Here is a 24,019-nt window from a genome sequence, read left to right on the forward strand (position 1 = left end):
TTTTATTGAGATGTTTTATAGGCGACTTGACATTTTTATCCCCCGCCATACGCGGAGGGATATTGTTAATTTTGGCATTGCTCTTTTCAATGTTCTCAACTGGTTGAAATTATTTCTCAATAGATTGGAATGGTGTCAGCTTAAGAACGTTAACAAACTAAGTCTGGAAAATATGGTTTTAATATGACCACATTAACTGACTTATGATTGGGCATATACGTTTAAATGCGACCTCAATTCTTCTTATGGAGTAGAATATAAAATATACACAGCTGTTGACATATTTGTTTCTTCATACATCACTGAATGTCACGTTTTTAAGCAAAGCGGTTCATAGGAATGGACATGGTTCATGGAAAAAATAAGTGCATACAGCAATTTCGTAACACGTATTGATATACCTTGTTCCGTTTGCAGCCATGAATAAATGAAGACATGTTTGAAATGAAAACGGTTAACGCTTGTTCTGTGTCAGTGTCGCACTTATTCCTTTTATCTTGTAAATCCTTTATGAAACTCTCCATTTCTGTCAACTCAAATTCTTTCTAGAAAACACGCAAACATTTTGTTTGTAATTTACAATAATAATCAAGCATTCATGGTCTTTAACCTAATTTAATATATCATAATATATTACCTTTTCGTGCATGCAATCCTTGACAGATTTACCGTTTTTCAAGAAAAAACCGGACGGTTTATGACAATCGCCTGTCAGTGAGAATCGTAGCTTGCAGCACAACAAACGCTTCGAGTTCCAAGCAAGCACAAGTTTTTCAATGTTGTCTACTTCTTCACACCATTTGGGACCCGTATCATAAACAATGCACAAGCAATCGGCATTCTTGTCTGCATGTGACATTGACTTTTGATGCACATTAAGTTGTTCTCCCAATAAGTCTGCAATGTTTGAAATTAAACGTGTATGACTACATAATTATAAGCGTGAACATTTTAATGCAAATTGCAAAGTTTTGTACACGCTTGATCACAAAGATATTGGAAGTGGTATTTTTGAATTCACAATGTATAAACGTTTGTTCCTTAAACAAAGTCCGTGTTAAAAAAAAATTAACGTCGAATCTAAAGAGAAACTAAAATAATTTTAATTATGGCAATATGAGACAGTACTGGCAACTTCAATTGAATTTCTAGGGTACAATTACTCTGTCTGAAAAGATAACTATTTGATATATCTGTAATGAATATAAATACAAGTGTATTTGCTAATTATATTGAAACTTCATAATTGTTATTGTACATAATTCAACTGTTATTATTAAAAAAATAAATAAATCAATGGTTACACAGGAATAGATCATACACGGTTCTTGAACGCAAATGAGAGGTTATGTAATGAAACTTATATGAACATTAATTTTATAACGGAAAATTCATTTCGCCCAGATAAAACGCGCTTGCATAAATCAAAATCACATTCACAGAACAATATCGTCAATTACTCTACATGATCAGCGGTTATCTATTCAAGCAAGCACTATTGCATTACTCAATATATAATCATTAAAAGAAACATTAAACACTTGTTGATAAAGAACAGAAGCAACTTTTATTGTCCGTTCGTTTCGTTTTTAAATTACAAATTTAAAATTTCTGGCCCCGACTTCTCAAATGTTCTTTAACAGGATTTACTAAAGCATCGTATTGTAAAATTGAAATGCAGTTAACAAGCATTTAACTGAGCTTTTCATTAACATTTGATTTGAAATAAATAATATAAATACTATTTTATGCAACACCTTCAGATTTTAAGAAGAAAACAACTGCATTAACAAATGGCTTAAGCTATTTTAACTGAAAACATACTGTTGATTGTATAAGCAATCGGCCTGTTAATTACATTTTGATTCAGCAAGAAATCATACAACTTAAATAAATAAGTGTTATTTTGCTTCATGATTAAACTTTAAATTTAGTAAACAGTAAATCTTCTCCTACCAGCAAATCTCGGAAATAGGATCGTTTGTATCAGGGCATCATAGTCGTTCACAGTTGTTGCCAGAACCTCGTATGTGTGTTTTACGTAAACGGTTCAGGAAGTACAATGTCGAAACGAAATGCCACTTTGTATGAGTAATTGTAGGCAAGGCATTCATTTTGCCAATTAATTTTCATCAAGCTCTTGTCAGGTTCCATGCCACGCAAAAGTCCGTTTTGTCTGTGTATCTCAATGTAATGCGATAACGAATCGATTGTTATAAAGGGTCCATCTATGCGACATTCACAATGCGGCAAAGCACATTTGCCACCTGAAGCTTTCATCGTGAAAGCCTGTACCAACAACTTCGTAAAAGGACTTCCTTCGTTTCGTAAAGATATGGCCGTATCCGTACTCGCAGTTGCGTTGAATTGAATGAGACGTCGTTCTTCTTTTACTCTGAATATTTCTGGCTGGCAACAGTCCACAAATGCTATGACTTTTTCAACGTGTGTACATTCTTGTATTTTTCTGTTAATGTGTTGCATGCTGACATATTCATTCATGCCAACTTTAAATCCGTCGTTGCCGTGGTGTCCTGAGTAGAGAAACACCAACGTGTGAACATTGTGTCTCATAACCGTATTAAATGCATCATCAATCCGGACTGACACAGGTTCTGTTGTTTGCGTTGCCGAATCAATTGTGATCACAGTGCTAGAATATAACATGACATACGAGCATTCAACTGATATATTTCACAGTAACAATTGTGTATGCTCCAATAAAAGTTGGATGGGAAAGGTAGTAGTGAAGATATAACGGCTTAATATTTTTTATGAATTGGCTCTTGTGTACTGACCCGTAGTGACTTTGACAGATGAGGTGAAAAGACGGGTGTTACACGTGATAGATTGTCTTATGTTGGTCAACATTTACTGCAAATAATCTTAAATTATTGCAAAATTATGGCAAAGACAATACTTTCCTGAATGACATGGAGAGCAGGACGGTCGCACTGACGCGAAGATACACAGATGCACAGACAGTGCAACTGTTATATGCCGCTTTTTTCAAATGGAGGCATATTCAACAACAGAAAATGCATACATTATGTTAAATATTGAGCTTCTATTGTACCTAAAAATGCTTTGATGCCCTACACCATTTATATTTCTTTAAATATTTGCAATACATACATTAGTTGACACGGCTTTTACTGCTTTCTTTTAAGTCTTAAGTATTTAGATAGTCTTCAATACAGGAAAATAGAAAAGACATACATTCGTCAAATATCATGCCTGTCTAGTTTGCAAAAATGATTATATATATAAATTTATTTATTTATATAAATATATGTTTATATTTATTTATTAAATATGGATTGACAATCATGTTATGAAATTAATTACGCCAATCTTTTCAGACAGCATTTATACTTTTTATTATTACTTTTTATTTGAAACACATTAAGGTAGATTATTTGTGGCTTCACATTAATTTAAAATAAAACAGAGCCCCATTGCTTTTAGAATATGTAAATAATGACCCGTGTTTCATTTTGATCAAATTATAAACAAAGAATGATCATTTTTTAATGAACATAATGCTTAATATTGATAAGAAGAGGGACATTACCTTACACACATCGATGGCAGAACTTTCGATGATATAGCTTGTGCGAACATCATCACATCATTTCGAAACGAATCGTTGTCTTCGTCGAATCCAGCTATTAAAATGGCGCCCCATCCATCTCCTGAATTAGTGTTGTTAAGTGATGAATTTCAAATCAAGAGAAACGTAAATTAAAGTATAATGCATTTAATGATCTAATGTGAATGTTTACAGAATAATGACCAATACGTAAATCATATCAAATACATGGTATACTGAAGCCAAGAAGGTGTGTTGAATTTTGGATTTACCTATGATAGATTTGATCTCGTTATCGCACTCCTGACACTTTACTGGATTTATGTACGAATTCCTCATGCAGGCACAACATATTTTGATTTTTGTTGCGCAGTTAGAATGATTTATTTCTGATACTCGGCGAAAGGAAATATCTTCTGCAATACAATATAAGAACGTCTACTGACAATATGATTACATTCATGTGTAAGTCTGGTATTTTATGTGACTTCCTACTTCCTTACATTCTTACTTACCTGTTTTTAATCATACTAAATTTAAAACCGAATTAGAAGCATTATTGAAATACAAAGTAGTTGGCAGCAAAACAAGCGTCTATACGCTGTAAAATAACGGACTCTTGTATCTTTTGGAAACGTTCAATTTGGCTTATCTCGAACACAATACTTATATATATGTTATGCCGTTTCAGTTTAAAAACTGAAAATTGTTTTGAATATTAACGGCTATTATTATATATTGGAACATTTTAAAGTTCTCTATGCAATATATTATTAAAGCTTGTTTCAACAATGATAAATGTTTAAAATGAAAACTAAAGCATACCAAATAATAAAATTTCAAATGATTTTATACGAATTACATCGTTATTTGTGTACAAATTTAACACTACTGTTCAGAGCCGGTTCAAATTAGAACGTGCTTATTCCTGTTATTATTTACCTGAGATGGATTTGTCTGTAAAAACATGTTAATAATTGCCGGTTTTGTTTTATTTTAAAGGTCTCCATCTAGACAAAACCCCAAACTATTCAGACGATGTTTATGTTGCTACCACAAGAGTGCAATGCGCAATTGGTGGGGACCAAATGAACTAGGGAAGGGGGGCATACTACCACACTATGATTCTCAATTGTGTCTTTGAACAAGAAGACAGTCTGGAACATGTTAACAATACACCTATCCATGAAAATAGAAACGGGGATCTATCCCGGGGTAATTATCTCAAGAATTGAGAACACTTTTTTTTACAATAACACGACGGTCATTATAGCCACAAAGAGCTCTCATTAGTTTTGGGACACCAAATATTGAAGACTTGACCAGGTGATCTAGTTTTTGATCACGCTTAACGCAGATCAAACCGGGCCTATAAACTGTTAAGATAAATATTCTGACAAAGGTTTATCAATACTGAGTCATAACTGTGGCCCTTATGAGGTAACATGTGTTTGTTTTGTACCGGTGACTAGTTTAATACGCATCTGACCCAGATTCAAACTTGGCCAAGATATTGTCAAGATAAACCTTCTGACCAAGTTTTATCAAGCTTGAGTCATAACTGTTGCCCGCAAAGTGATTATATAGTTTCTTAACGCTAGTGTCATAGGGTAAAAACTAAGATGTCCTTTTACTATATAAAAATATATAGTAAAACACCTCTTCTATAAGTTACCCTTCAGTATTCATTTGTATATTCAGTATTAATTATGTTTTAGATTTTAGTTCAACTTACTTTGCTTCTTGTGTAAAAAGAAAGATAGCACTCCTATATAGTAGTAAGAATAGTAGTTTGTAACCTATCGTTTTGCACGAGAACTAATACTATTCACCGCACTACTTCGCTACTTTCCCGCACTTTGTCAGACACACAAAGACAACGAACACGTACTGATCGTGGCCGTACAGAAAGTACAGATCATCTTTATCTGCATATTCAAATCCATTTTTGTAGGGTTTTATAATAAACCTACAGGTAAATATTATAAATAAATGTCTATATAATTGTTCAAATTGTGTATTTGTATTTTGTATTTTATTATGTGAATGATGTTAGAGTTTCTCGCTCATCATACCGCCTATTTTATAATGCACTGTGATTGCCTTTTGTATGATTATTGCTATTATCATTCTTCTTCTTCTTCTTCTTCTTTTTCTACTTCTTCTTCTTCTTCTTATTATTATTATTCTTACTACAGGATCTGACCAATACACATTTAAGACCAGAACCTCGAGTTAATTGTCATTCCACCCGAGACGCCTAAGGGGCGTAGCTAGGCCGGAAACAGTGGCGCCCAACATTGCAGTCTTTTGATGTTTGGTCGAATGGGATATCGTGCACGTTTGGTATACCAGATCTTCAGGACGGTACCAACAAACTTAATCTGCAGACACCCGCGGGTACAGAACGTTTTTAGGGGCCCCATCTTCTAGAACGTTACATCCACTACGGACCAGGGATTCGTCGCTGGAGTTGGAATTGTGACATTAAATATTGTGACAGTGTGTAAACATTTTGTTGATTCGTGATCATCGATTCATTTGACGGTGGTGTGGTGAGCTTTATTATCTCTGTTGTTTTTTTAGTCAATCAGGTTATATTTATATTTATATATTCAGGTTAAATTGTTTTTCCTCAACCATAAATAAGAAAACCACTGCACTAACATTTAGGTTGCATGAAACCTGATCTGTCCTTGCATTTGAGTAAAATCACGTGCATTCATTGATCACTAGTCCGTTGAACTTTACGCAGTTTTGCTACGTAGTTATTTATGAGTAGTAAGCTAAACACATTACTATATATATATATAGTTAGGTAAAACCCAAGAACCAGATTGATTTAAATCTCCAGTAGCTAGTAGTACCCCGTGTAATCCCTCCAATCCCGCATTTATCCATTTATTGGTAAAACTGAACAGCTATACACGTGCATTTCATAAATGCACGGGTATTAGGTAAATGTGACCGTTAATGGAAGCGTTATTTTTCAATGAAACTTGTTGCAAGCTTATTTCATTGTAAAATAAATGAATGGTTATAGAAAATCCTTGCAAGGTTGCGCGATTCGATAAGAAAGCGGTCGTACGTTGATTTAAATCGGAATATTGTAAATCTTCGCAGGTTTAATCTGTAAAATTTACATATATTGCGATTGGATAGTTATCGGGTTACCGATCGAGGTTTAAAAGGCGTTTATCGAAAACGGAGAAAGTGCGCGTTTACGAGTATTAATTAATTGACGGGTTATTGATAAATATATGTAGCGAATACCGATACTAAAACATTGAAGCGCAGCCGTTTGAACTCTGAACCGGAACCGGATATAGTTAAACCGGAAAGCGAAATACCGGAAATTAATTGCACACGTTTGTAAATCGTTGATACTTTGATTATGTATTAGAGTATTTTGAAAAAGTGATTTAGATTTTTGTGTTTTTGTTACAAAATTATAATTTAATTACAATCATTTGAATATTTTTGGCATTCTTTCAAATTAAAATCAAATTTTAATTGTAAAATTGGTAAATATTTAGTTATTATATTCGTAAAGATATTAAATAACTATTTCTGTCTTGTACTCAAGTGGTTGATATACAGCTGTCTTTTGATTTATTCACTTTTATATATAGTAATTTTTAAACTGAACTTAATATTCAAATAATTGGTATAATTATTGGATTATACATTATCATAAAGATTAGTGATTATGGGTGATTATTGTGCGCATGTTAAGTGTATATTGAATGAGCAATTATTTGTGAATTTGATATTGTTTATTCATTTTAGTTTAGTGATAAAGTGAATAGATCTGCATGTTACATTGATTGCATGAAAGTTTACATATGTGGATGTGAAAGAAACGTTAACATAACAGTGTGTTGTGAAATAGACGCTTCTGCAGACAATAGCGTTTTACGAACAGTGTGTTTTGAACATAAAGATACAACACAAAGTGTTTATTACAACGTGCATTCGTTTATTCGGAAACATTGTATCAGATATAAAAACTGTATACTCGTCTGATTTGTTGACATTAACATTTTAAAACATGGATGGTGGTGTGACAGAAAGGGAAAAGAGATTTCACAGACGGGAAATGCTAAGAAAGGATTATGAATTAACAAGGGGAACAGAAAAGGTTGAACGAACCAAGCAGAGAGATAGAAATATTGATATGGCCCAGTTGAATGAATTTCAAAGGCAACGAGAAGAAGTTATTAAAGCTCGAAGAGAGGCAAAACAGAAAAAGGAGGAATTAAAGAGAAATAAGGAAGAACACGTCACCAGATGGCAACAAGAAGTTCATGACTCACGAACGTTAGAGAAGAGAGGGACAGAATCGGAATTAGAATTGCAGAGAATGAGGGAAACAACCATTGACATTGATTACGATGATGATGTTGTGTTGCAAGGAGCATGCGGATATGATTACCGCATGGACTGTTCAAAGATGAACACAGAAAGTGGACAGTCTCTAATTACAGTGGGTGAATATGGTCAAGTTGATGAAATAAGAAAACATTTGGACATTTTGAGTAAGGGCTCCTCAGCATCCATAGACACTGTAGATAGAGAATTAAATTGGCTGAAACAGAAGACAATGGCAATGCAAGAAGATGTTACGCAATTTGTTCATTCTGAGGACAGAATTAAAAGAGAGAGTGGAAAAGACAACACATATGATCATCAGCTTATCAAAAGGGATAGACAGGATGAAAGTGGATACGATGATATAGAGCATCTCCAGAAACAGATAGAGTTGATGAAGCTGAAGGAGAATGAAATTTTCAAAGCGATTGAAAGGAAAGCACGCATAAAAGAACTGAAAGAAAGAGACAGATTGAGAGACGAAAAAGATAGGCAGTATACAGAAAGGGTTCGAGCTCTGAAACAACAGAAACGGGACTTAGAGCAGAGTCTTTTGGAAAAACAGAGTGTCTTATGTTCATTGGATGACGAGCTTATAGAGCCAAGTTATCATCAACATAAATCTAGTACGCACAGAAAGAAAACAACCGACAAACAAGAATACATGCCATTCATGATTAAGCCAAACGTTCCTAAATTTTCAGACCCTGCATAATTTCAAGAATGGAAAATTGAAGTAGAAAGTATGCTCCTTTCCAACATTTACCTCAAAGAGATTCTGAGACAAGCCATACGAAATGCTATTGGTGGAAAACCCAGGAAAATACTTACCACACTTAAACCAACAGCAACAACTGAAGAGATACTTGTAACACTAGACAGCAATTTTGGAGACATTAAGAGTGGTGAAAGTTTAATGGAAGAATATTATAAAGCGAAGCAGGAGAAAGATGAAGATATATCAGCATGGGGTATACGACTAGAAGAATTACTACAAAAGGCCATTGACAGGGGAGAGATCAAAGAATACAGAAAAGAAAAGATGTTGAAGACGAGATTTTGAAACTATATGGGAAACACAGAGTTGAAAAACGCAACGCGAATGTTTTACGAATCTGACTGTACGTTTGAAGAATTGAGACGAAAGGTTCGGACAGAAGAGCAGGAACTAAAAAGCGCGAAGGAACCAGAACACCCGAAACAAACAGATGGACACTCATTTGAGGATTTTGAATGACCTGAAAGAACAAATGAAGCAGATGGAGAAGAAAATAAACGCCCTTACACAGGAAAGACAGAAACCAAATGATCAAGTTAACACCAGTACATGGACTAACAGAGGCCAATCGTACAGAGGCTATAGAGGCAACACGAACTTCAGAAGTCGAGGAGGATACCGCACAGGTTATGGTAGATTCTCCCATGGCTACAGAGGAAACCACGAGAACAATGGCGCATTTGATAACAGAAATAATAACAACAATCGAACGCAAAATTTAAACTAGAAGAGGCTCTGATCGAGGAGTTGGATGACAGCAGAACAAACAAGGATACCATAAACTCCACAACACTTAAGAAGGAAGATATTTTACAACGAATGATAGGTGATGCCAATTTAGACAAGATCAAATTAGATGGACATGACACTACGGCACTCATTGATAGCAGGTCACAAGTAAGCACTATTACGGAAATATTTTACAACACCATGTTACCAAAGCCAATATTACACTCTATGGACGAATTCGGTGTAGAACTAAAATGTGCAAATGGCAGTTCAATTTCATATAGTGGATACATATTTGCAAACGTTGAGACTGAGTTTACGCAGAAGCCCATAGAAACCGTATTGCTCGTAGTTCCAGTGCAAGAATATCATGGCACTGCTCATGTATTACTCGGAAAGAATGTTCTACGAGAAATGAAACCCTGGGCTGGTAATACAACTGTAAATGAGATATGGAAAGCTGGTTTTATGTCCGTAAATGCAGAGATGGGACTTGTTACAGCAACAAAACCGATCACTTTACATCCTGGCGAGAGCAGAACTGTCATCGGTTTCTACAGGAAACAAGGACTCGCAACAGAAGCTGTTACCGAAACCGTTGAAGACATACCATGTCATAGCGCCATCGTTTGTCCTAGGGTGGTCAGTATTGATAACCCGGGGAAGACAGCAAGAATACCAGTACGAATTTGCAACGTTACAGCCAGACCCATAAAATAAAAGCGAAACAGACACTTTGCCAATTGAATGAAGTTGAAGTTCTAAAAGAAGCGCCTATTTGTCAACCTATGAGTACGAATATCAACCACATGGATGCTTCAGAAACAGAAAACAAACGACAATATGAAAATAGGAAGGAGAAGTACGGCATCGATCTAGATGATTCAGAATTAACAACAGATCAAAAGACAGAAGTTTACAATTTGTTTGAAAAATGACATTTGATATTCCCAACGTCGGATTTGGATTTGGGTCATACCAAGGCAGTGAAACATAAAATCAATCTTACTAATGAAGAGCCATTCAAAGAACCGTATAGAAGAATACCACCAGCACTGTTTAATGAAGTACGGGAGCATCTTAAGGATATGTTAGACGTTGGAGCCATACGAGAATCAAATTCCCCTTGGTCTTCAAATTGTGTTATCGTAAGGAAAAAAGAGGCCAGCATTCGCTTCTGTATAGACTTTCGTCGTCTGAATGAACAAACTAAGAAGGATAGCTATGCATTACCTAGGGTCGAGGAAACATTACACCTCTTGTCTGGAGCAAAATACTTTTCAAAGTTGGACCTAAAGGCAGGCTACTGGCAGGTCGAACTAGAGGAATCGGACAAATAGAAAACAGCATCTCAATGCGGTGGACTGGGCTTTTACGAATGTAACAGGCTTCCCTTTGGTCTTTGCAATGCCCCCGCTACCTTGGCTCATGGAACGATGTATGGGTGACTTGAACCTTCGAGACTGCTTAATATATCTCGATGACATCATCATTTTTTCATCTGACATAAGAACCCATATAAGTCGACTAGATCAGTGATTTTCACGATTAGCCTCCTACAATTTGAAAATAAAACCGTCGAAATGCCAATTTTTCAAAACACAGACAACTTTCCTTGGTTACGTGGTCTCTGCAAATGGTATCGAAGCTGATCCAACGAAAATTGCAGCAATCGGCAACTGGCCAGTTCCCTCTAGTGTCAAAGAAGCAAGGACGTTTTTGGGGTTCGCTGGATACTATCGGCGTTTTATTAAAGGCTTCGCGAAAGTTGCTCGACCATTGAACAATTCACTTATTGGACAGCCCACTAAAACTAAACGCAGTATTTTTTTAAAAAAGAAATTGCCGTTTAAATGGGAAGATGAGCACCAGGAGGCATTTGAAGCCTTGGTAAAACAGTTATTCAACCCATCGATTTTGGTCTACGCCAACTACGACCAACCATTTACCTTGCACACGGACGCATCAGGTTCTGGTTTGGGAGCTGTGCTTTACCAGCATCAAGATGACAAAGACAGAGTCATTGCATTCGCCAGTAGATCGCTCAAACCGGCGGAAAAGCACTACCCAACGCATAAACTTGAATTCTTGGCGTTGAAATGGGCCATCACCGAAAAATTTTTACGACTACCTCTACGGTGCAACTTTCGAGGTAGTTACAGACAACAACCCACTTACATACGTTACAACCACTGCGAAACTCGACGCGACGGGTCAACGCTGGATGGCAGCGTTAGCCAATTATAATTTTACAACGCGCTATCGACCAAAGAAGAATAATGCCGATGCAGATGGTTTAAGTCGCTTGATCATTGATCCACCAACCTTCCAAGCTTTGTGAACCTCAGTGGCAGCGACAGTGGAAGCGTTACCAATCATTGTGAGTACGGTAATTCCCGACAGTATATCAGAATTGGAAGCTCAGGCAGGTGTACAAGTTTCTGATGAAGTTTTACTGTCATACGCTTTGAGTTCTAAGGACTGTATACAGGCACAGTCGAAAGATCCAGTCATTTCCGTTGGTATTGATCATGTACACAAAGGCACCTAGCCGTCAGCTTTGCGGGCTTTGGGCGCAAATGCGGTAGATAAGTATTGACGAGACTGGGATAAATTGGAACTCAGAAATGGTGTTTTATACCGTAAAGGCACTCTTTTCGGTGAACAGTATCATCAACTGGTATTGCCGTCTGCACTTAGAGATGAGGTATTTCAGGCATTACACGATGACCTTGGACACCAGGGCAGAGATCGAACTATGTCACTTTTCATGCAGAGGTTCTACTGGCCAGGAATTGATACTTTCGTTCGCGACAAAGTGGCTAGTTGTCCGAGGTGTATTCGACGAAAGGCAGCACCTGATTCAGCTTATTTGGTCCCGATATCCACGTCAGCACCCATGGAAATGATCTGTATTAACTATTTAAGTCTTGAACGATAAAAAGGCGGGTTCGAACATATTCTTGTTGTTACAGATCATTTCACAAGATACGCCCAGGCTTACCCAACGACAAACCAAACAGCAAAGACCACCGCTAGAGTTTTGTTCGAGAAATTCATTGTGAATTACGGCTTTCCGGAATCCATAGCGACAAGGGGGCAAATTTTATGTCGAGCCTTATGACAGAACTATGTCGCCTAGGAGGTGTGAATCAATCACGTGCTACGCCGTACCACGCTATGGGCAATGGTAAGGTCGAGCGATTCAATCAGACACTACTTAAAATGTTGGAAACGCTTGACGAAGACAAGAAGAGTAACTGGAAGGATCACGTCGGGCCAATGGTACATGCGTATAATGCTACCATTCATGATAGTACAGGCTATTCCCCGTACTATTTAATGTTCGGTCGTCATCCAAGGCTAGCAATAGATATTCGTCTCGGACTCGATATAGACCACCTCAATGCCAGATGTTCGAACGAATATGCACGTAAACTCCGCGAGCGTCTTGCGAACACATACAAAACGGCTAAGGAAATAGCAAAGAGAACGGCGGAGGTCAATAAACGACAATACGACCGAAAGGCGCATGCCACGAAAATTGAAAGCGGCGATCTTGTCCTTGTACGTAATGTTACCCTTCGTGGCAAGAAGAAAATAGCAGACAAATGGGAGAATGACCCTTACGTTGTCTTGGATCAACGAAACCCTGAAATTCCCGTCTATGACGTTAAAAGGAATGATCCAAGAGCAAGACGTATTCAAAGACTCCATCGGAATCTTATTTTACCCCTAAGACAAACTGATGGAAAACCCTCAGATATTGTTCTAGAGGATGTCGCTACAGCCGGTACAAAATACGTCATCCCACAGAAGCGAGGAAAATATACACCATCTGCTGATGACGTGAATCCAGAAGTACGTAGGTCGACCAGGAACCGCCGCGCTCCGAAGTGGCAAACTTGTGGCCAATTCCAGATGTAACAACGTGTTAGCATTTTTAGCATACTGGTTGAACAATTGTTTTAGCATCATATCGATGTACACATATTGTTTATTTTTCTTTTGTTATGCATAGATCTTAAGTGTTTTGACTTTTCGAAACATAATATATTTACTACCGATTTCCGTCTACTAATTGAAAGCGGTATATTGTTTGCGTTTGCAAAATGTCATTAAAATGACATAATTATTGACTTTTATAATGTGCGAGAAATTTAAAACACTAGCCGTGTTTATGATGCGCATAAATATTCGCCGCATGCCGCGATTGTTTTAATTACGAGACGTATGTATATATATATATATATATATATATATATATATATAAATATATATATATATATATATATATATATATATATATATATATATATATATATGTTGTAAAATGTCGGGACGCCATCTTTTAACAGGGGGGAATATGTCATAGGGTAAAAACTAAGATGTCCTTTTACTATATAAAAATATATAGTAAAACACCTATTCTATTAATTACCTTTCAGTATTCATGTGTATATTCAGTATTAATTATGTTTTAGATTTTAGTTCAACTTACTTTGCTTCTAGTGTAAAAAGAACTTAAACGAGAACTTATACTATTCACCGCACTACTTCGCTACTTTCCCGCACTTAGTCAGACACACAAAGACAACGAACACGTACTGATCGTGGCCGTACAGAAAGTACAGATCATCTTTATCTGCACATTCAAATCCATTTTTGTAGGGTTTTATAATAAACCTACAGGAAAATATTATTAATAAATGTCTATATAATTGTTCAAATTGTGTATTTGTGTTTAGTATTTTATGGTGTGAATGATGTTAGAGTTTCTCGCTCATCATACCGCCTATTTTATAATGCACTGTGATTGCCTTTTGTATGATTATTATTATTATCATTCTTCTTCTTTTTCTTCTTCTTCTTCTTCTTTTTCTTCTTATTATCATTCTTACTACAGGATCTGACCAATACACATTTAAGACCAGAACCTCGAGTTAATTGTCATTCCACCCGAGACGCCTAAGGGGCGTAGCTAGGCCGGAGACACTAGCGACCCAGATTTCAACTAAGGTAAAAAATTGTTAAAATAAACATTATGGTCAAGTTTCATTAATATTGAGTCATAAATATGGTCTCTAGAGCATTGACATGGTGAACTAGTCTTAGCAAAATCTGTCCCAGATTAGAACCCGCCATTGACATTGTCAAGATAAACACGCAGACATATATATGAACTCTATCGTCGTAACATGAAAGTTCTGAGATTTGACCTGTTGGCCTAGTTTTGTTTTGACGAACATGATAAAGATTCAAACTGGGCCTAGATTTTATGCGGAGAAACATTTTGGTCAAGTTTCATCAATATTGACTTTTTGCTCTAGCGCTTAAAAAGAAATATAAGATTTTACCAGGTTACCTAGTCAGACGGTTTCGAAACGAACGGAGTCAATATTTGAGCTCGGCCTAGCTTTCGTTAGCACAATCGTTTTAACATCGTTTCTACGTAATTTGACCAGGTAACAAGATTTTTTCTTACATTTGACCTAGGTTTTGGACACACGTGACGCAGTTTCGATGTAGTCCTAGATATTGTCCAAATAAACATTTTGACAACGTAACATCAAGATTGAGTCAAGAGTTATATGTGTTGATTCTAGAATTATAGAACAGCTTTCCTTAGATACGACCTGATGACCATTTTTTGACGCAGGTGGTTTAGATTCGTATTTGGCCCATATATTGTCAAGATTAACAATCTGGTTAAGTTTTATAACGATTTATTTATGAATCTGACCTCTTTAGTGGTAACACAAGTTTCATATAATTTGACATGATGACCTTTTAATGCACGTGACCTAGATTCAAATAGAACCTAGGTAGTGCAAAGATAAATACACTGATCAAGTTTAATCAACATTGAATAATACATGTTGCCTTTTTAGATAGGCTACACACTTTTTCTTAGATGTGATCCGTTGACATAGTTTTTGGACGCACGTGGTCTAGATTCAAACTCAGTACAGTAAATGTCAATATAAAGATTTTGACCTAGATTTGAACTTAACGTAGATATTTTCAAGAAAAAATATTATGACCAAGTTAAATCAAGAGTGAGACATGAATTTAGCTTATAGAGTAGAAACAAGAGAAATGTAACTCGTAATTTTTTAATCGTTTTTACATAAATGTTAATGGAAATTGTTGACGTAAAATTGTGGTAAACTCTTAATACCGATCGAATCGCGACTGGAACGTCTGATTTCTTGTCCCTTCTTATAATAAATGCAAACATTTGCCGTTTCAGGTTTTCTAACATACTATTTAACAAATATCACGGATATGTCTGATAGAAAGGATATAAAGTTTGATAACAAGCCAAACGATATGGTTTCCCATGAGGTCCATCTTAATAAAATGATTATATTTTTGTCCAAGACCTTGTTTATTTATTTTATATATGCCAAGTTCTTGAAATTACGCACAATAAAACCATATACATCTAACATTAATTCACAGATTAGCACCAAATACGCTTCATACGTGTATCAAATACATTGAATGATAACTCAATAGTTAATGCAATCAATTACTAACCTTTTTCCAATTGTCCATTAACTATACATATTTCGCAGTTATTGTCATCCAAGACCGACCACTTTTGTATTGATTCTTTGATTAAAATCGACTGTAATTAAAGAAAGATAACAATTTATCTACGTGTTTTCATTAACAACAGCTGCAATGAAAATCTTATTTTCTCAATATATATAATGGAAGAAAGAAAACACGTTTAGAACATACACAATAATTGATGAACGCAGACTATAGAATACATTTTGTAAGAGTTGTTATTTTTTCTGAAAATCATAATTAATATACGTATGCAACAAGTACATTTTATCAAGAGGTTTATACTGGCCCTAAAGCGCTCGCATGAGTTCAAGGATTCCTAACTGTTGAATACTTGACCTATTGCTTTATTTTGTGGCCCAAGTAAACTCAGCAAGTTGACTCAAATTCAAAAACGGACTAGATATTTTCAAGATAAAGATTCTAAGTTTCAATAATACTGAATCGAAAATGCTGCCTGTATAGTTGTAACACGTTTTTGTTAATATTTTACCAGGTGACTCAGATTTTTTGTCGTAGATTCAAACTAGACTTAGATATTACCAAGATAACTATTCTAACCAATTGTAATCAAGATTGTGTCATGAATGTTACTCGAATCTTTCTCTAAGATTTGACTTGGTGACCTAGTTTTTGGAAGCTCGTTAATAAGATTCAAATACGTCATAGATAGTGATGACATGAACATTTATTCCAAGGCTTTAATATGGTCAAGACAATGTCCCAATACGTTTCATAAAGATGGGGTCATAACTGATGTTACTAAAGTTGTACCAATGTTTTTATAAGATTAAACTAACAGACTTTTGTTTTTGACGCACGTTATAATAAATCAAATTAATCCAATAAATGGTTAAGATAGCTATTTTGATCAATTTTCATAAACTTGGATGACTTTTGTGACCTCATGAGCAATACAAAGCTATAAGTTCAGGGCATTCGACATTTATACGAAACACGTCGCACAATGCCGGACATGGACTGACCACAATAACTTACCATTCTTCGTGCTGATGTGAGTTTGAAATACTACCAATACGTGAGATGCGTAAACAACACCCAACCGAGTAATTATATATGTTTCAAACTATTATTTCAAGCTTCTTAATCCGCACAACAAATTAGTTTTAAATATTAAATATTGCGGGTTGTGGCAACGTTTAGTATAACTATGTGTTTATTATAAGATTCTCACCTTCAATGATGTGCGTATTAAAGCTGATGATATTTGACCACTTGTTTCGTCATCATCTACGCTAGATATGCATCGACTTGCTATACTGGACACACTCTTCCAGACATAATCAATTGTCCATATACGTCTCTAAAACATGACAAAGAAATATAATTATAATAATTAGTGTGTTCATGATCGTTTGTGTTAAGCTACTTAATATTATACCTTAGTTTTAACATTCCTGCACATAATCATATTCGAAGGTGTTCTCGTGTAAGGGTTTAATATCACTTAATGTGATTAAGACAAAACATTAACGTTCAAGCACAATAACGGAAATCTTATTTCCTTGTTTCGCGATTGTACGTGGATGAAGTCCATATTTTTCGTGCTATTAACAATCAGGAATGTGCATGTTTATCAATCGATGTTGAATTCCATGTCTTTCAAGTTGTTGAATGGGCTAATTATTATACAATGTCGTTTTTATAATCAAAAAGCAATAAAACCGAAATAATATACGTACTGATATTTTCCGGAAACAAAGTACTAATGATAGAGATTAGGAACATTTTTGTAGTATTTTTTTTTCGGAAAATGTACAAAGCAGCGAATATATACTTCCTATTTTGGTGCATCATACATACACAATAAATACATTTTCAATTTCTGATAGTTGTTATTCTACGCCGTTTTGCTCTCCTTTTAGGGAACTGTAGTTCATTTTTATAGCGTCAAAAAAAAACAGAGAGAAATTAGCCCAAACCAGTAGACAGCCTGTGGACGCCATTTAAATATCACGGATGGTACGTACTGTTCGACTTTCTAGTTTACCCGCAACTGTTAACTTAAATACCAGATGGGATTTATACATTGGTAATACACGACTAATTGAAGATTAAATCTAGTAAAATCCAGACCATAGTGACTTCCAGAAAACGCGCATATACACATTAATGCAAATGTTTTTGTCAATTAAGAAACGATTAAGGCCCGTTTAATGTTTTGTTTTAATTAATTTATTTAAAATAAATAGTCTTCAATATTTAAATTAAAGTTCGATTGGATGTAAATAAGGAAAAATGAAAATCAGCGCGTTAGTTGAGCGCTTGCTATATCAAACAATCGAGACAATCTTCGCATTGACAAAAATGCTTCAGGTGAAAACACAGGAGAGCAGCTGTTTTAGCCGGACAGTGCAAATAAGAAATTTGTCTAAGTTATTTACTCCATTTAGCATTAAATTGTGTCTACGCCCAAACAATGTAATGGCCTATGCTTAACCTTTCGTGGATTAGTTTTCGTTAAACACGGTAGAGAATTTGTTTCTGTATATCATGATAAATATTTTTATGCTATTAAATCACAAATGTTCTGCATTATATTATAAAGCAAGATAATTTAAATTTCATTAAGAATTCAATTGAATTGATATCGATATATTATGTTTGGGCTGCAGTTATCTGTTTTAGGCACCGGCCTCAAGCTAAAATGGCAGCCATCAACACAATGACGAGGTTTATAAGAAATAAACTTAGTATAATTTATAATATTGATATTATATTTTCAATTTAATAAGTATTCCCATTTACAATAGGCATTAAAGTTTCCTCTCAAGGTTTATGTTACCTATAGTGTGTTAGTGTTGGGTCTAAAGTAGCATGCGTTTATGGAAGTATTTGCCTTTGATCAATAATTTGGTGTAGGCGTCTTCAAAATACAGGATATAGATAAAGAAATGGTTCATATAGTGAACAATGGAACTCCAGATAGTAAATCAGGAAAGATATTCAAAATACTTGACACATATGTGTACTGGCAAGTCAAATGTCGCAAATAGGCTTTACTTTTTCAAAGCTAGTTAGATATGGTGTTGTATCCCATTTTTATACCGACATTGACGGTATAACACCCTATGGAATAAACTAGCCTGTCTCCCACCTTGTTGAATATACCTGTCGCGTGCACGGACTACTTTTAATTCTACCACTGAATGATTTTTCATAAGAAAACTCTAGAGTCGAGAAAACTTTAGCTTTAAAATCATACGACCTTCAACCTTTAGATCTAGTCTAAGGACATAATTTTTCGCCATCCGTATAATGAATCAGCTGATTGATTGCGTCATAAAATGACATACTTATTGCGTCATGTTTTGTGATGTCATCTTTTGGTGTACACGAAACTAGTAATACTAGTAGTATGCGATGTCTGGGATAAAAACATTAAAGACGCGCGTTTTTTTCGTGTTCATGTATCCTGGATGATATTATGAAAACGTGCATATTCTATGGACTACTTACCTCGGATGGAACCGGTGGGACGAAGGATTTAGATCTACATGTAGATCTAGCTTATTTGTGTTTTTGATATTCAGAATGTGCGTGCCCATTTGGATGTAAAATTGTGTGTGTAGAGCATACTGATGGTGTGTATTTTATTTCAGTAGTCTATTCAAATTGTTTTCCTTATGGATGTAAGTAAACGTAAGGGTATTTTCTTTGATGAATAAATTTTGTCTTTGTTATTTTATCAAAGAAAGTCTATTCAGTAATAATTACCCGTGTGCAACAAGTGTTTTATAGCTCGATATTATTATTACGGGTTATCTTGTATTTGGGTCACAAACTACAGGATGTGAAGGCTAGATTTAGACGCCATCAAAATTTGCAGCGACCATGAACAAATTAGGCGAGAATAGTTTTTTGTTAATTATTTTTAGAACGACTCTGTGTGTAAATCTACATATACATGTATGTTGACGTCGACATCATTTTATCAGGAGCAATCGCCGCAATATTGGATTTTGATCATTTTCTTTCGAAAATAAAATAAATAAAATCTTCTTTTTGCGGTCGTAATGTGTTACAATTTGCATGCTGCGTAAAATTGAATTGAGTCATATGGTGATGTTTTTTTCTCGTTTGACAGTTTTTGTGGAAAAATATTTAAGACTATTTTGCATACCAGAACAAATACATTCTCTAACGCATGGTTACATTCGTTAGATTTTAAACACTTTTAAGAATGATTTAAAATTATTGTTAAGGTTATTAGATCTATTTATGGTAAATGTCACGTTGAAAAAAATGGGATAAATATAATACTAGGTTAGCGTTGAATACAGTAAAGTTTATGTTTCTCGGCTCGAACACCGAAAGCGCTCGCCAAGGCTCGCGCTCCCGGCGTTCTAAGCCTCGCAACATAAACTTCTCTTTATTCAGCGCTAACCTAGTATTCTCTCTCTATATATTTATCATATTGTGCGCAACCAAATGAAATTTAAATATTTTACGAAAAGAAAATTGAGTTCATGTTAACATACCTACAAGCTTTTTCAAACCATACGAGTTAAAATACAAATACATATTCACCTGTATCACATCTTCAAAATTCACCATGTCCAACCGTCCCAGTGGTGTCTGAGAACGACATGTTCCCTCAGGACCTAGGCCGGTTAAAAGTTCCCGAATAACTGGAAAAAGGAATAATAACACATATATAACTAACAAAATAAAAAAGCATACTGGTCAACGTTAATATGTGTTATATTGCCTGTGAACTCGTCATGAAACAAAATAATTAAATGCGAAAGAAAATTATCAAAATTAACACATTTGACAAAAAAGCAACGAGCCAATAACAAAAGACGTAAAGAAGGTGCATATTTCAATGATATGAACAATCAAACACCTTACACATGATCAGATGGAAAGTTCTTCCCCTTTATATGTAAGTGGTGCTTTTTCTTTATACATTAGGACTATAACAAACACGATTTACTGACGTCTTACCAACACCGAAAGCATAATAATCCAGTAAAGGGCTCGTTTTGTGAACACCTGGTGGACGGTATAATTCGGTTCCTGCTAAAGGCGCTGTTGTTATATTACTTCCTGTCATTGACTCCCTTGACAAGCCAAAATCTATCAACCTAGCGTTGAATTTGTTATCAAGCACGATGTTCTTTGACTTGATGTCCAGATGTAGAATGGTTCCCCTGTTTGAAAGATAAAGAATATGAAAACAAATACTTTAACTTTGGACGCAAGGTTAGTAATATCTGAGACCTCTACTGGCAATGATATCATCTGATAAAACTAGCTAGCATCTTCGTGAGCAGGATAAAGGAAAACAATGTTAGTGCGTGTCCCTATGGATATTCTTTCCCAGTAGGCATCCGAGCCGCTTGCATACAACACATTCATACACTATTACAAAATCGAAATAGTCGGTATACTTAATTAATCCTTTCGGAACACTTTGTGAATGCATTTGGAAGAATCGGTACACTGTAGTGACTTTAACAAACACTGTTTATATACAATTCCGACAAAAACAGTAATCGGAAACAAAAAAGTGTGAACAAGAGGCGCTGTCGGCTTAAGAGATCGAATTTGGTTCAGAGATTAGTGTGTTACAAATGTTTTTTTAATTCACGTTCTTAATTTGAGGTCAATATAAATATGACAATGGAAGACATACCGAAACGAATTACTTGTATGCATGTAGTCTATTCCACATGCTATCTGGTAGCTCACTTTCAGCCTTGTTTTCCAGTCAAGAAGAACGTTGTCTCCGTTGTCGGATCGAAGTGCATCGAACAGATCACCATTTTCAAAATACGGTGAAATCAAGTAACATACACTGTAATGTTAATGATATATTTATAGAAAATAATACAAAAAACAACCGTCACTGTTAAAATAAGAGGATGTTATGATGTTCTAAAGGAGAGGTGTGAATTAATATAAATTTAACATTAACGCACTCACACACAAGCACGCACGCTTGAACGCACTCACACACACGCACGCACAATTACACCCACACCCGCACACACACACACGCGCGCGCGCACACACACACATAGATGTATGCATGTACTTCAGAGTGTGCATGCGTACCTGCATGCGTTGGTGTGTATTCATTCGTGCGTGCGTGTGTGTTGTTGCAGTCATGCACAATTAAGGCCGCACAAGAGGTGAAGTAATTAAATGTAACATTGAAACATTATATCAATAACTACTTTTTAAAAATATTGTACCTCATATTTATTTGTCCGCCTTTATTTATATGACCGGGTTATGTATGTTAGGTATGTTTTAAATAAATAAACACTATATACAGTTGTCACCATCGGTTGTTATATGTGCGTGCTTAATATAATTTCGAATGACAAAACTGATCGGATTACACAAAGCTAATTTGGGAGAGAACAACTTTTAACAGTAGTTGACACTGACGATTTTTTTCTACATGGATATAGTGACAGTGCATGAACGTTCACGGACAATGACTTTACCTTTAGTTCAAAATATATTGATACAACCACTAATAATATCGAGTCAATATGTCGAATGCAATATCAGTGCGCTCGCTGAAAGGTCAAGGTGATAATTATGAAATGCAGCTTATGTGTGATAAACAAATAATAGTTATAATATATTGATATTTCGTTCAAGGTCTATCTTTACCAAGAATAAAGAGATTACGTAATATATTAAACAATTGATCATGAAATCAAGATGCAGCGCTGTGTAAAACAATAATGGCGTTCGTCTACAAGTCAATGTTAGAATTTGGTATGAGTCAAAATATTCACAACAGTAAGTTACCTTTTATAAACCTTCTTTCGAAGTGATCACTGATATTAATTGTTTACATTAACATATGTCACTCAACAATTATTTCTGTGAGAAGTATGTTTTGCGGAGACATTCGTTTTCTATGGACATATTATTAGAATTCAAAATAATGTTATCCGTAGAACGGAATAACCAATCATAGCATTCGAGTTTAAATGTGTGTTCTTCCGGAACCCGGTCAAACATGTGATAAAGGTGAAGTTCCATAAAAAACAGATTACCTGTAAGTTTGTATGTTCATTGCATCTCATTTAACTTTTGAAACTGTTCCAACTTTTCACATAAACAATACAAATACTTTTTAATAAGCATTTTGTTATATGATTTGTATTAATGCGGATAACGATGTTAAACTACATTTCAGCAACATATTTATCATTTTGTTTCGCTCAAGTAATATTAATAAAAAAAACGTTTAAATACATCTATGTCAATATTAAATTTGAAGTACATAACAATATTAAAAAGTCATCAACGGTCTGTTATACATAGATATTTTGAATTTCTCTATGTTTATTTGTAAATATGTTGCGTAAGAGGTCAATTGTGTTCTCAGTTGTACGTACGAAATCGTTGTGTGTGCCATCATTCTTCACGATTTTTGGACACACGAATGTGTCGATGATTTTAATTTATCAATGACATGGTCGCCTAAATGAAGGGCAAAAAGCATGTTCGTTTACAAAGTTGTGTCAATACTATCGTTTATTTTATAACATACGTATTTTAATGCAATGTATTATTACTGATAATAATTTATATAGGGTTAAACTAGAGAAATGTTGCAACACATGGGGGGAATTTATACCGATTAAGTGTGGTCATAAACACAGTCTATTAAATATTGGCACATTTTTGTATATAATATTACGCATGGTATAGATGAGTTTTATAATAAGAGGACCAAGATAGCCCAGAATCGCTTACACGAATTCTTATTCTGATACAAGAATGATCTTGGCTAAGAGACGATTTTATGTAATACAATAACGAAAACAAGTTACGAACAAGGCGAGTCAAATTTTGAACACAAAGTCAAGTTTTTAATAATTTAAATCGAAGATCACTCTATGTTTTTACATACAGTATTCGAAACCGCTTGGTTTGATTGTTATATATGATAACATGTGTAATTACGTCATTAT

At 35.1% G+C, this 24,019-nt stretch overlaps 1 protein-coding gene across 1 annotated transcript in view; it reads right to left on the reverse strand.

The window, feature by feature from the left end:
- LOC127835101 (uncharacterized) overlaps window positions 1-24,019 on the reverse strand; it is a 169,575-nt gene that overhangs the window by 143,549 nt on the left and 2,007 nt on the right. Inside the window, exons 4-13 of the mRNA XM_052361367.1 lie at window positions 21,712-21,873; window positions 21,021-21,226; window positions 20,601-20,701; window positions 17,245-17,373; window positions 16,014-16,104; window positions 3,865-4,008; window positions 3,575-3,695; window positions 1,957-2,653; window positions 638-897; window positions 402-545 (exon numbers count right to left, since the gene is read on the reverse strand). Of these exons, the coding sequence (XP_052217327.1) occupies window positions 2,038-2,653; window positions 3,575-3,695; window positions 3,865-4,008; window positions 16,014-16,104; window positions 17,245-17,373; window positions 20,601-20,701; window positions 21,021-21,226; window positions 21,712-21,873 (1,570 nt within the window). The 3' untranslated portion in view covers window positions 402-545; window positions 638-897; window positions 1,957-2,037. The remainder of the gene's footprint in view (window positions 1-401; window positions 546-637; window positions 898-1,956; window positions 2,654-3,574; window positions 3,696-3,864; window positions 4,009-16,013; window positions 16,105-17,244; window positions 17,374-20,600; window positions 20,702-21,020; window positions 21,227-21,711; window positions 21,874-24,019) is intronic.

Source organism: Dreissena polymorpha, chromosome 6 (assembly GCF_020536995.1).
Source record: "Dreissena polymorpha isolate Duluth1 chromosome 6, UMN_Dpol_1.0, whole genome shotgun sequence".
In the NCBI taxonomy this organism is placed as follows: Eukaryota; Metazoa; Mollusca; class Bivalvia; order Myida; family Dreissenidae; genus Dreissena; species Dreissena polymorpha.